Source organism: Eurypyga helias, unplaced genomic scaffold (assembly GCF_000690775.1).
Source record: "Eurypyga helias isolate BGI_N326 unplaced genomic scaffold, ASM69077v1 scaffold10331, whole genome shotgun sequence".
Lineage (NCBI taxonomy): Eukaryota > Metazoa > Chordata > Aves > Eurypygiformes > Eurypygidae > Eurypyga > Eurypyga helias.
This window is the reverse complement of record NW_010230179.1, coordinates 30-14,266: the sequence shown is the minus strand read 5'-3', so window position 1 is coordinate 14,266 and position 14,237 is coordinate 30. Positions and strand designations below refer to the sequence as shown.

General features: G+C 38.1%; 1 protein-coding gene across 1 annotated transcript in view; it reads right to left on the bottom strand.

The window, feature by feature from the left end:
• NFX1 (nuclear transcription factor, X-box binding 1) overlaps positions 1-11,111 on the bottom strand; it is a gene marked incomplete at its 5' end in the record, with an annotated part of 34,107 nt that extends 22,996 nt beyond the window's left edge. The window contains 10 exons of the mRNA XM_010160653.1: positions 364-472; positions 995-1,077; positions 2,189-2,219; positions 3,645-3,742; positions 5,014-5,231; positions 5,387-5,486; positions 6,472-6,611; positions 7,997-8,068; positions 8,677-8,782; positions 11,034-11,111. Of these exons, the coding sequence (XP_010158955.1) occupies positions 364-472; positions 995-1,077; positions 2,189-2,219; positions 3,645-3,742; positions 5,014-5,231; positions 5,387-5,486; positions 6,472-6,611; positions 7,997-8,068; positions 8,677-8,782; positions 11,034-11,111 (1,035 nt within the window). The remainder of the gene's footprint in view (positions 1-363; positions 473-994; positions 1,078-2,188; positions 2,220-3,644; positions 3,743-5,013; positions 5,232-5,386; positions 5,487-6,471; positions 6,612-7,996; positions 8,069-8,676; positions 8,783-11,033) is intronic.
• Positions 11,112-14,237: the final 3,126 nt, after the last annotated feature.

The following is a 14,237-nucleotide window of genomic DNA, read 5'->3' as shown; positions in this document are numbered from 1 at the left end:
GCTGGCACTCGGACCTCTCAAACGCAGTACAGAGAATGAGATTACTATTACTGTGAGAACGAGGCCATAACCAACGTATGGCTCCTTACATCAATGCATGATTCCTCACATACTTAAGTAATTGCTGCATCAGCATACATAACAATATATTTCGCTCTAGTTCAATTTTAACTATTAAGATCCAACACTTAGTAAACTCACCTAGAATAATTTTCTCTTTCACAAGAAAGCATACAATCAAAATCAACCTCATTCTTCAGCTTCTGGTCAATTTGGATCACATTGGCTGTCCAACTCTGACCAGTTAAATGAATAGATTTCTATAATACATAAGAAATAATGTACTCTTGGATGTTAACTCACTTGTTTGCCAGCACGTTTGACAACTTCCCCGATGACAGGGTTCTTCACATCTATGAAGCCCACAGTTGAGTTTACGACCACAAACCAAAGAACACTTATGTTCTGTGTCCTAGGGAAAGGCAAAAAAGAAAAAAGCAAAATTAAACTATAAACTCCATTTTATTATTTTTCCCTGCGAGATCATAATTGACAAAACTGTATAGTTCAAAAAAATAGCTTAGGCCTGATCTATACAATTTTTCTATCACTGTATGGATACGCAATTTTTACAGCAGAGCATGTTAAGACCTCTGTTGCAGACACAGCAACAACACATCTTCTGCTTCTTGTATTAGGTAGTATCCTTTCCCTTACCATCCTCCCTGGAATCTGCATTGACAAAAAGCACCTTTACAAGGATTTAACTACATTTAGGCTGGAACATGGGACTACATTTCTAATGATACCCATAAAATAAATGCTGCAAAATAAATGCACACAGGAAAAACTTCTTGAGCGTGACCAGAACTGCAAATAGAGACTGAAGATGCCCCAAAATGGAAAGATACGAAAGCAAAAGTCTTTTAACATGACAACCAAAACCAAACGCACATCTCAATGGACAATTCTATAAAACCACGCGTAAACTTACCACACAGCAGACTTCGTTACACTTGTGTCGTCCACACGACCTTTTCTTGTTGCATCGCTTGTCACACATGAATGTAATAGCAGCTATTGAAACAAAACAAAAAAACACCAACCAAAAATGCAAAGTCGTAACTCTCATATCTTTGCTTATGCTGAGAACAAAAGCTGCAATCACAATATTTTGCCAATACAGTTGCAGACCATGGTCTAGAAGATACTAATACAGAATAAGTGAGCACGTAAACTTTTAAACTACTTGCTTTTCCACATTAATTCTGCATCTGAACACTCAGCCTCTTTCAAACAAACCCTTGTTCAAAAGGGTTTTGGAGAGCAGAATACATGAAACTAGTTTATTTCATATTAGTCTTTACACCATAAACTGCACAACACAGAAAAATGGATAACTGATACACTGGAGTACCGTGAACATCCAGTTTAAGACTGATTAAATTGTTAAGGCAGTAAAGGTCAGCTAAATACAACTACTGCTGATATGCTCATGAAACTAGTGCTAACAAAGAACATCCTTATCACCTTCCACAGCTAACACGAGCAATCACTTCTGGACTCTGAAGAGCAAAGTCCTCATAGACAAAACTCAGATTAGGAATAGGCATATTACTATCGCTGGTATCTTGTAAATAAGTACCTCAGTATGACAGGGGTCCATCAAGTAAAAATTCATTGAGCTGAACTTTCAGATGCTACATCCAGAATACCAAGAAGCGTCAAATGGGAACTCTCTGCCAAGCTCAGATGCAAAGACGAGCAGCATACAACTGTGAAGCAGAGTCAAAGCTTGTATTTCCCCAGGAACTTGGACAAAAGCATTACTCTGCATCTGAGCTGTGCAAGTTGACCCAAAGATATGCAGGGGGGCAACCTATTGTGTGTGGCAGGTAGCCTAAGAAAACTGTTCACGTTGGAATAGACACCTTGTCTGGAATCACGGAGATCAAATGCTGAAGAAGTCATTCTTTGTGTAAAAGATGGACAGAAATCAAAGAGGTTTATTTCAAACCACTTCCCAAAAGCAGCAGCATCTTATGACGTAACCACATTGACATCCAAGTATGGATAAAAGAAGCAGTACTGATTAAATGTTTGCCAACTTCATGAAACCCCAAATTAGTGAGAGCTGTGCATCATTTTGAAAACAATGTCACATTGTATATGTAACATAACATCGTACCTTTATTTCTCAGGAGAGCACATGGGACTTCCTAGGAAACAAACAGGGAGCCATTAGGTTAAAATAAATGAAACAACTGAAACTTATTTAACTAAAAGACACCCAGTCACATGATACAAAGAGAAGCTGCACTCTCAGTTGTCATGTGTGAAACACTTCTGTATACAAAAGTGAAACAAAAGCTGGAAAAACAAATTCTCAAATCTTTTAAGACAATACTTTTACCCTAGAGATTCAATACCGAATAAAAACCTCTAGTTTTGTATTCTCCACTTAATTCAAAAGATAACGCTGTGAAGTGACAGAAGCAGGTTTTTCCTAAGAGACCAGAAACTTGCACAGAGGAAACCAAAAGAGCTCTCCCAGGGAATATTGACATAGCACACAAATCTGTACTTCGACCAACTGTCCAAAAATGTAAGTCTGCCAGGACAGACAGGAGGAAAGAGGGAGGGAGGGAGGGAGATCAAGTCTCACAATCAAAGAAGCTTTACCTAGATTGAAGACCTAAAATAAAAGGTGATGGATGAAAAGAACATTGTTGACTGTCTGCATTTAAATCTTCAGGCACCACAACTTTACATTCCGAGTCGTCATTTCTGAGCATCACATTTTTCATGACTGATTTAAATTATCACTAAAATTCACACAATTTTTCAAGAAGCAGCTTTCTGGTGTCCAAGAAGCTGCACAAACTGAAACCCAAATCTTCCTGCTTCGTTTCAGGCCTCAAAATGAAAGAAAATTAAAGCCTTCTACCTCAAGAAAATTGTTCCAACTTCAAGCAAAGTCTCATTTTTAGGTATTTAGACTTCATATATTCAGAAGCCATCTCTACTTACAGAAGATATCTAACAGGTCAGAACAGTCATCAAGGCTCTTGTGACAGTAGCCAAAGATTTCAAAACTATGCTTAGAGAAAGTAACACAGTTCAAAAATACACTAATTACTGTAAGTCTGTCGTTGAGGATCTGCGGGGTCACTATATATATATATGCAAAGAATGAGGACCAGTAAAAGCTTCATGTTATCTCAAAAAAATTATACAACAAATCTACAAGCTATTACTATATAATTTTAGTTTGCTTTTTATGTTAGGCTACTTTCTTCTCTCAGTTTACATTACTCTCAGTAAAACTACGCTGCTTTGTGCTATATAAATACTGCAGAGTAACACAGGACTTTGCAGCCAGCTTAAGCAAAGAGAATTCTGTGTAAACTCTGCAAAATTACTTCAAAAATGTGCTTTCACAGTCAGTAGTCCATGTTAGCACTTCACAGTATGACCTAGTTAGCATCTATCCGTCAATATACAATGGAGGCTCTTGCAACTAAGGAGCACAGCACCTCTTTTAATTCTTTGCTTTCTCTTCCTCAACTACTTCAGCTCCATGCTCACCACAGCTTTAAAAAACAAAGATTACCTGTTTTCATGGTCAAGCTTTATAAACTCACCTTCTTTTTGAAGCCACACCTACAATAAATATTTGACGTGTGAGAACATGGTCTACAGTCTCCTTCATGGCAAAGGCTTTCACATGTGTGAACGAACTCTAGCAAAATGAAAATACAAAGATTAACGAGTAATTAAAAGAAAGGAATCCATGAGCTGGAAATTTGTATTTATTAGGAGCATTGCTGGTCAAAGATACTAAGCTTATGTGCAGCTGGGTTTCCAAACAAATGAACTGTTTTGAGTGAAATGTGCATAGAATTTTGCCATTATTTTCCACTTTTTACTCTTTAATCTACAGACTAGATTTTCAGGCCCACAATTAACACTAAAATTACATACATTATAATTAACATATTTAAAAAAAAGCTTGTGTGATACTATCTTACTTAAAACTCCTGAAACTTGGGTAATATTTTCTTCCCTTTCAGTCCAAAAGAATTACTTACTATGCATACCTTCAGATTTCACTTGCCAAGTTAACTGAAATAATAGAATCATAGAATGGTTTGGGTTGGAAGGGACCTTAAAGACCACCTAGTTCCAACCCCCCTGCCATGGGCAGGGACACCTTCCACTAGACCATCTTGCTCCAAGCCTCATCCAGCCCGGCCTTGAACACTTCCAGGGATGGGGCATCGACAGCTTCTCTGGACAACCTGTCCCAGTGCTTCACCACCCTAAAACTAAAAGATAAATTACCTCATTCCCTTTCTATGTGTTGTCCTTGGACTGACAGAATGGATCAGTCATTAACGAGAAGCCCTCATCTTAACAGCATTGGTCTCCCTCCTCTCTGAAGTCTAACAAATCAGATTAAATATGTGGTCTGTAAAACTGGAGCTTCACGCAGCCTCACAGTGAAACACACTTGAGTTACCTTATGCACTCACTGAAGTGTCAAACTGCTTCTGCACGTAACTGCTCCAACCCTTCCAACCCTACTTTTCACTTCAGGACCCTCTTACAGCAGCAGGAAATGACTAATTACTGGAGTCATCTAAACAAGGTCATTTATCTCTACCAGTCTCCACATGAAAGTCAAAGATCTAGGTGGACTTTTAAAAGACATCAGTACATACTAGTCTCTGGAAATTCCTACAGCTCTGTTCCTCTACCAATATAGGAAAGATGCGTGTAAACAAAATTTAAAGGGCTAGCTAGTGTTAGTGCTTTCTAGACAAATATATTTCCTGATTTTAAGCTATCATTATGAGCAAACTCCAGGGTCTGCAGTGGTTTTTACACTCGGTTTGGTTAAAACCCAAAATCATCAATAAAATATTTATTTCTTGAAATGAAACAGTTGAGGACCACTTTTTTTTTTTTTAAACAACGAGATAATACTCTGATGCAGAAAGTTCTACTTACCATAGCTGCCACAGGAAAGAGGTTTGCCACATGTTTTTCCACATGACGGGATAGGGTCTGTGCATATTTTACGTTCAACACATCCTAGTTCCAGTAACTTGCTGAGAGGAGTCTGACCACACGGACAGCGATACACGACTTGTGGAAGCCGTGGGCAGAGCTGGCAAGGCTGAGGATGGCATACTTGAGTACAGTTGTGCCTCCCACAGTTTAATTTTCTGGAAAAAAAACAAAACCGAAGAAACAAAAAAACAAAACAAGAAAATAAAAGAAAAAGAAAAAAGAAGAAAAAGAGGAATTATCTAAGAGTATCATGATCACCAAGTGTGAATAAGATTACCTCTTTCAAAAGCCTGAATTATAGTGACCTTACTTGCCACATATATTCTGACATGAGAAATTCCCAAATCCATCAGAGAATTCTTCCTTTGTTCCACAGAATACTTCTTTAAAGTTGCTTCCACAGTAACACACTGAAAGCACAATATTCCACAGAGAACAACACGAGAGAATATCAGTGACAAAACACCTCCAGCAGTACAGCAAATATAAAAAGGTAAAAAGTGAAAAACTGAGAAAGTCAGTGTTTAGAAGGATATTGAAGTTACTGCTCTTTAGATTATTTCAGCAAGAAAGGTTTCTCAGTCCTATGGAAGCTGGAATTCCTGTTTTATTGGTTTTGATAAGGAAATAAAAACTAAAGAGGGAAGTACTATCTGCACAAAAAATTTACATATTAAAGCAGTATACATATTAAGTTTATTAGTACCATAAAATTTGAGAAAATTAATTTGCAATTTTCTATATAAGCTGTTCAACAAAAGGTATTTGCATACCCACAATTAGACAATTTCCATTCAAGGCCAAGCTCAGAAAATTTTAACAGAAATCATGATTAGCTTGTTGTAACGTGCTTTCTTATACCCCTTTCTATTCTCCTTCCCTGTACTGCTTAATCAAGTCTCAGAATTACTTGAAAGATTAAATAGGATCATAGGACAATTCACGTCAGAAGGGCCCTCAAGGAATCAGCCAGTCCAAGCTCGCTCTTAAAACAGAGTCAGCAATGAGAACAGACTACATTACTTGGTATTTTAAGACCATATTACTCAGTGTTTTATTCAGCTGCATCTTGAAATCCCCCAAGTTCCCCAAAAAAGTTTTCCCTTATAGCTAGTTATAACATTTCAACTTAGGCTCGTTGCCTGTCATCCTTCCCCCTCCTGCACAGCCTGTCCCAGATGTCTTGATTACTTCCTATTAGCTCTTTATTGAAAGGCCATTACTCAGCCTTCACAAAGCTACAAAGTCCAGTACTACCAGCCTGTCCCAACAAGGCACATGCTCCAACAGCCTTTGGTTGTGTTACGTAAAAATAAAGCACTTGCCTCTTGGCACTGGTTTTTTTCACCCTCTTGTTTTCATACTATAGAGTACATAAGGCGTTCTAATACTTACCTTGCTGCACTGTTAATTGGCAAGGTGAACATTTTCCTGCATGGCAGACTTGAGTGCAGCTGTGCTTACCACAGTTTAAAGTGTTTCCACACACATTAGAACAACGAATTTTTGTTGATTGGCCGCAGCGAACTGAATGACTGTAGAGAAATGACACCATAGGCTGTCAGGTACCTCAGTAGCATAACATAACATTTTTTTCAGAAATAACCCCGCTATTTTTCTCCCTGCTTCCCCTCGCCTGCCCCCTTCAAGTAGGATGCCTATTACAGTAGGAAGTCTACAGAATTTCCAGGGGGGTTTTAATTAAATAGTTTTTAAAAATGGGACAAAATGATAAATCCTCTTTTTCCATTCTGGCTGGCCTCATACAATGACCATAAAACATACATTTGAAATATTAACTTCAAAGCATCTTCAAGTCAGAGGTGCCGTACCACACATCTTGGATGATAATACAATACATACGAAAAAAAGCTATTTAGAAACAAGATTTAAGTACTAAAGACAGTATTACACAAATCAGCCATCTGGTGAAAGTAGCTGGCACCTGGGAAAAATAATAGATCAAGGTTGGTTGCATCTATTAAACTTCTAAATGCAAGGGATAGCTAGAATAAAAATAAAGGAGGTGATCTTCCTGAGTACAGTAAACTTCAGTAATCTACAACCCACCCATTTCTCTACAGAAGAGAAAGTACTTTCAACTATAAAGCCAGCCACATGAATAATTTTTCAAAAGAAGATACAGCTAAGATCACTTAATATTACATTCAGTTTTTCAGAAGCAACTGTTAGAAGTCTGAGAATCTTTTTTTCTAGAGCAAGAATGCCAACACTGAAATCAGGTTCTGTTTGGTTTAGTTCTGGAAACGAGCAGAGGTAAACGTTTTATTACACAGAATCAGTTCTAGGTAACTGGAACAGGGACTCGAAAGACTCAGAACAACTGAATATGAGAGAGTGCTGATAGTATGGGCAGTAGAGTTTTACTGTTGCCAGTGTCACTATATACACCAAACATGCAAGGAAAAGATAGTCTTTAAGTCTGGAATAAACTTCTCCCTTGCTAGCAGTACAGCTTCCCAGAAATGTCCATGTTATTTCTGAAATTATTGTTTCTGGAATGGAGTAACTCAACATTGCATTCCATTCAGACAGAAAAATAGTGCACCTTTTTCTTCTTTCTCTGTCTTCCATAAAATAGAATAAATAAATACTAGAAGAGGGTTTCAAAATCAAATCAACTGCCTGGACATTTCAGCTACACGTACCATAAATTGATTTTAACATAAACAACTTACCAAAAATTATTTTTATATTTTCTTAGAAGATTAAACGTAATTGTGGATTTTTTTTAAATAAAACATTCTCCAAGTTTTTTTAGCACACAAACAAAAGTTACAGCTCAGAATAAACTTTGTTCTGTAAACTTTTAATAAACTGTAAGAAAGGTTTTATTGTATAAACTTGTAATAAACTATTCTTACATAAACCTATGTTTGTATAATAGAAGCATTCTCACCTTGTTTGTCTACATTCACATGTTTTTGTCACAAAGGCTGGGCACGAAGGACAAGGTCCTGGATGGCACAGACTTAAAAATAAGTCAAAAAAGGAAAAAAATGAAAAGTTAACTTTCACTTTACTACACTCACAGAGAAACAACTCACCATGATCTCCAAGAGGGATTCTGGTTCCACCCTCTGGCGATCCCAACAAATAGATAAATACATGTAATGCCCTCTTATCCTCAAGAGTTCACCAGCCAAAGAAAAGAAAAAGAAACAAAGGACAGGAGCAAGGGGTCCTTCAGTTTAACCAAGACCCACTGCTCTTGGATTATGATATACAAACACCGCTAAAAGAAAAGCAGCACCTAAATTGCCAGGTGGGCCACTGAGTGCACCTTTAAAATTACTTCTATTCACTGTTAGTTTTCTACTTCACTGAAAGTTCTTGAAACCAAGTCAGGCAGATGGTTTGGTTCCTAAAACACAAAATGTTACTAAAACTATAGTTGCCAACCTGTTCTCTCTCCTTTAGACACAAAACCACAAACAGCCTCCATTTCTTCCCAGCTTCAGATGAGCCATAAACCAAATTCACCTCGAAGCATACTATATAGTCAAAAAATATCCAAATATGGTCTTCAGAATTTTTCTCTACATCATTTCAAGATTCACATGACAAACATTTACTTACATGTTACAAAGATGCGGACAGTCCACACACTGTCTCTTCTTTCCACAAAGTTCCCCACAGCTATGCGGGATTTCATTTCTATTCCATTCAGGATTGTGCACCTTACCTAAACCACGTCAAAGACAAAACCACAGTTATTTCCATTAATACAATATTGAATTTGGGAAAAATATCACATCAAGAAGAAAAACCTCTATTTTCAATGCTGGCAATAGTTGTCTTTGAAGAACAAAATAACACAAAATATTTTATGTTCTTCTCAGCTTTCAGTGATGGTACATACTCAACTTCTTTTTAATTTATTTTATTTAAACTATCATTTACTAAAAGTAAATGCCACTGCATTATCAACCTCCAGAAAATTCTTTCCTTCTATATTTTCAGCAGGCACGTAGACAGCTGGTATTCACATTAAACTGATAAAATACAAGAAAATTAAGAGCCCCCTTTAGTTGGTCAGGCTGCATAATAGGAAAAAAGATTCAGGGTAAAACTCTTAACCTCCTCAATGCAGGAAAAAAAAGAAAAAAGACACCATTTCCAGAAAACAAGATCTAACTGGTAAGATGATGGGGAATAGGGGCAGAATGAAATGACTGGGCAAATTACAAAAGTCACTTCTCTAAAAAGCAGCAGACTGCATAAATTTAAACACTGAAGTTTGACATTTTGATGAATGCAGCAGAAGTCTTGAACAAGAAGTGATAAATCCAGTATGTTAGCTTCAAGTATTCTATACTTCAGAGAAGCACTGAAACCATATTTTAATTAACCTGACATACAGTTAGCAAGTCTTAGAGCTCTAAGTGTCTAAGTGCATGAGACAATCACCATGCTAAAAGTTAATTGCCACAGTTAACACATGCAAACCTAATTGGGCTCTCTGCAAGAGAGAAATTAAATGAACAATGAAGCAACTAAACCAGTGTTGCAACAGTTAAAAATGCCAAGCAAACATATTTTTGGTGACAGGCTTCTATCATTTTAACTCTTTTAGTACACCTTTGTACATTCTACAAGTAACAAGTTAGGAAAACACGAATAAACACCACAGATGGCATTTGTTCACCTGAGTTTCAATTAAATCAGTTGTATAGCCAGGAAAATCCAGAAAGTTACAAGATTAAGAAGAAAAATAAGCTAGGAATTCCCACTCATGGAATGGTGGGAAAACCCACATCTAATCACATTCAACACACAGTTAGTATTTTGCATCAAATAAAAGATATCTTTGCATAAGCAACTGGTGATGTCCTAATGCTGTATCAGTAATGTAAAATTACCTTCAGAACGTTCAAGTCTTATGTTCCAGCATGGTGCTCTGCTAATATTAACCCTGTGGACAACTTGAGGTTCCTACTGCAGATCTCCCAAAACTACAAAACAGTCTTTAAGCCTAGGCAGAACTTCCTTCCTATTTAACATATGGACAGCCTATCTCAAAAGTGTAATTTTCATTTGGAATCAAAACATTCGTTCTAACTGAATTATTACCTCACACTCTTAAGATTTCACACATTGTCATACAAAAACTCCCTCTTACCTGCATTGCATTGGTCTTAACTGACTCACTGACACAATACATAAAGAGAACTTTAGATAAAACTGTTATGTATTACAGCATAAGTCTAACTTTCTTAGGGGAAGTTCATTAACTCCCAGTCTCAATCCAGAACATTCTGTTCAGTAGAAAGCAAGGTTAAACTTTCCAGTCACTCTGACTTAAGGAAGGGAAAGGTATGTGAAATCAACACAAATTTCAAAATTGTAAATCCCAAAGAAAATGGGTTCATATGTATGCAAGTAACAATTCATTTCTCACTTTTTGTCATATACTTACGGCTTAACAAATTATGTACCCAATTTACCACTTTTATTAGATATGTTTCTACATACAGGTCTGAAAATTTGGAATATTATTTCCTATTTAACCTGTATGTGCCCCTGATCAACATAAATGACAAAGCTCCTAAATCATTTTAAAGGTTTAGATAGTGGTATGCTTGAACTGTGTATTATTTTGGTGTATCCTGCCACAGAGAAAGACAACGCAGGCAGGTTATTTCAGCCCTTCCACAAAAGCAAGCTTGGAGAATAGCAGCCCAATTCTATCATTATTCTATGAAAACCACTATTTTTGTACAGCAACATGAAAATATTTCACTTATGACCTCATATTTCATTTTTAAAATGTTTTCACAAATGTGTGATTCTCTGTATAGCCACTTCCCAGTGTCAATAACATTTTAACAAGGTTAAATTTCAGGGACGTAGTCAAACTAACAGCAGTATCAAATTTTAAAAAGAATCAGAATGACAGAATCAGTTTTCTTTGCAAAAGCAAGCAAGGAACTCACCACAGAAACAGGTGTAAGTTTTCGGAACCTGCGTAGAAGCATTCTGACAAGCTGGGCATCTCCAACCACTGTTGCCGTCTGTAGGTGAAAAAATTAAAGATAAAAAATGACTTAAAGCAAATAAAGGGAATAATTTGCAAACCTTGTATACACGCTCTCACCTTGTTCCTTATCACAGCTGCAACCAAACTGTTTCTTTTCCATTTACTCAGAAGTGGCGAGAAAGCAGAGCAATAAAAATGCATTTTATGCAGTATCAAGATAAGCACAGCAGTGGAACTTCATTGGACCAGGATCCCACTTCATACAGAGGCAAGAACAAATTTCAAAATTGCACTTTTCCTATAATCATGTGCCCTGTTATAATACATCCTACTAGAATACAGACAGAATCCACCATATCTGAAGATATGACCGAAAAATGTGTTAAAATGTGGGAAAGTGGTGAGAAGAATATATTTACCCACAGTCTTAAGCACCACCTGTATTTTCCTTCTCGTTACTCTCTCATGAGTTTACGTGTCTCGTAGAAAACCAATTTAGCATCGCTTCATGTCCAGAATAAATTAGTGCTATGTAAACCAGAACAATCTAATTAATTTTAAGGTGACAATACCTAGCTATTGACTAGGACACTACTCTTCAAGCTGGTATTTTATTAAATAGTAGTCTTCGTGCTTCTGCATCTCAGGATGGTGTTGGTTAGCAGTAAAGGAAGAACTTCAGTGTAAGGAAAGCAACATTCACAAAGATGTTTCCCAAATTCAGTACATAACTGGCTGTGAAGAACACCAGTGTGAGAGCACTACTGAACACAAAGTGGGGCAGGGAGTAAAGTGATAGATTTTTTTTTTTTAATATACCTATAGATAGATACAAAAATATATAAATATAAACTGATTAGCTTTTACTGTCTCTCTTAACCAACCAATTCAGTGCAGCTAAATTAATAAAGCTGTGATTTTAGAACTGTTCTTTGTGATTAAGAAATCTGACCAAGATTTACGATATTTTCATGTTATGAATGCAGGAGGGATCACAACAAGAAACCCTACGGGGGACAACTGCACTGCAATGAGAGGCACACCTAGGCTCACTGTCAATTGGATTGGAGACTTCTTGCATTAACCTCATAATACACAACGGTCATGATGTTCACGAACTGGAAGTGGTCCAGATTACAGACTGCCTTGACACTCCTGAAATGCAAATCTAAAGCATGTTAATTCTTTTGAATCCTTGGTGCCTATATTTACCCATGGTTATCCTGGCTCCTATCGCTGTGCCACCAGGACTGCCACGGAGTGCTGTACAATTATGGGCTGAGCAGCTGCAGGACAGTGGCACAAAGAGTATACTCCCATATTCATGCTCAAGACCAACCTGCATTTCCTGACCAAGAAGGTTGTTCTTTTATTTGACTGAAGCATCTCAGCAAGAAGCACCTTGGAGAGGTGTTAAAAGTTATAGGTAAAAACTGGCAGTAGGGTACTGAAAGGCGTATTTGCTGATGAAGCTGTCAGCACCTTATGTGGCTTCTCCCAAAGCTAGCATACTAAACCCTAAGGGATTCCCTATGGGATTACTTTGTACAGTGTACTGAACAATCACATTTATCAAGGAAGAAGTAGCTGCCTGAGCACTCACACAGCATTCAAGGAGTCATACCCACACACCCCACCCGAGGCTAACCTCTAGGACCAGAATCTCCTTGCAGTGGTGACTCCAGTGAGCTGACGGGTGCCTCTCCTGACTCCTTACACACACACTCATGGGCACTTCATCCTCCGGCTCAACCCTCGGTTTCCCAAAGCAGAATCTCAGACACGATGCACGCCAGATGAATTTAGTGAGTGGCACAGCCATGAAGAGCAGCTCGAGCTGGGTGTCTCCAGAGATGGACCCCAAACAAAAGAATCTCAGGGCAGCTATACCTTTACAACCCGGGTTCCCCTCCCCTCGTGCAATGGTTTGGTTCAGTAGCAGTATTTGGGTCTGAGGTGTCCTTGTTCCTCACTGTATTCTTTCTCTGTCTCCAGGTGGGCCATTCCTCTTATCTTGAAGAGGCAGCTTTTGCTTACAGTTGGGGCTGTCTTATCTTTCTAGTTTACACTGGTTTCAGGGCCTTCCCTCATGTAAGTAAGTGTGAGTTCAGTGTGAGTTCAGTGCAATCTAGGTGAAAGTTCACACCTTGCAGACTAACCTTCACTAATACTATACAGGGAGTTCCGTCTGAGCTAGGAAATGACCACTATTACACATTAACAACAACTTCTTTCGTTGCTATTCCATGTTATGCTTTTGAAACGCTGTGAAGGTAAGCCTACCATCAAAGCTTCAGGAGGCCAGCAGAAGGCCTCTCCTACCAACATCTCTCCCAGAGTGGGATGCCTAGTCCTCTACAAGCAACAGTTCCTCTACAGTATAGTGAAGGTCCTTGTAAAATACAAACCTTTTAGTAAGCCTTTCAAGATATATGTTGTTGTTCTTAACTACCAATTGTCCCTTGCTCCTTTAGGGCATAACCACATCCATGTGGGTCCACCCAAAATGAACCCAGTATTTCTGTGTTCCTCCAAAAATACAATAAATAAATTTTCTTCCTGGATTCGGGTGCAATTGCAGTAGGATAGAAAGACAGTAGGATGACTCCTGACATCCATATTTGTAAGGAGTGGTCCTGTAACCACTGGTCCTGCATCCAGTTCTTACAAATCCTGATTACTGCAGAAAGTGAGAATGAGGATGACCCTACAGCATGAACATTCCACTCTCATGAATCTTATCATGAAGAGGAGAGAAGTAGGCAGAACTCCAACCCAGAATTCCCTTCTTCTGGGATAAAGATTCCTTACCAATTATTTACCAAATTTTTTGCTGCACCTTTTCATATTGTGAGCATTTGTATTTGTAGCACTTCCAGCCAGAGAAATCTTTACTGCTGGTAGCATGCCCAGAACCCTGCCCCCTCCTATCGCATACCCGTTGTCATAAAGGCACAGTGAACAATCTCTTCAGTTTCCAGAATCCTAAAGGGTTAAGGGGCTCAAAAGAACCTTGAATAGGAAGAGCTGGAAATTATATATTCAAACGAGGGATCTTTATGTGCAGTTTCAAATAAGCACCTTTCCTCTATACATGCTTGCCTAGATGAGTCATAGGCGATTACATAAGGAAGGATCCAAGCACTTCTGCTGGAATAAG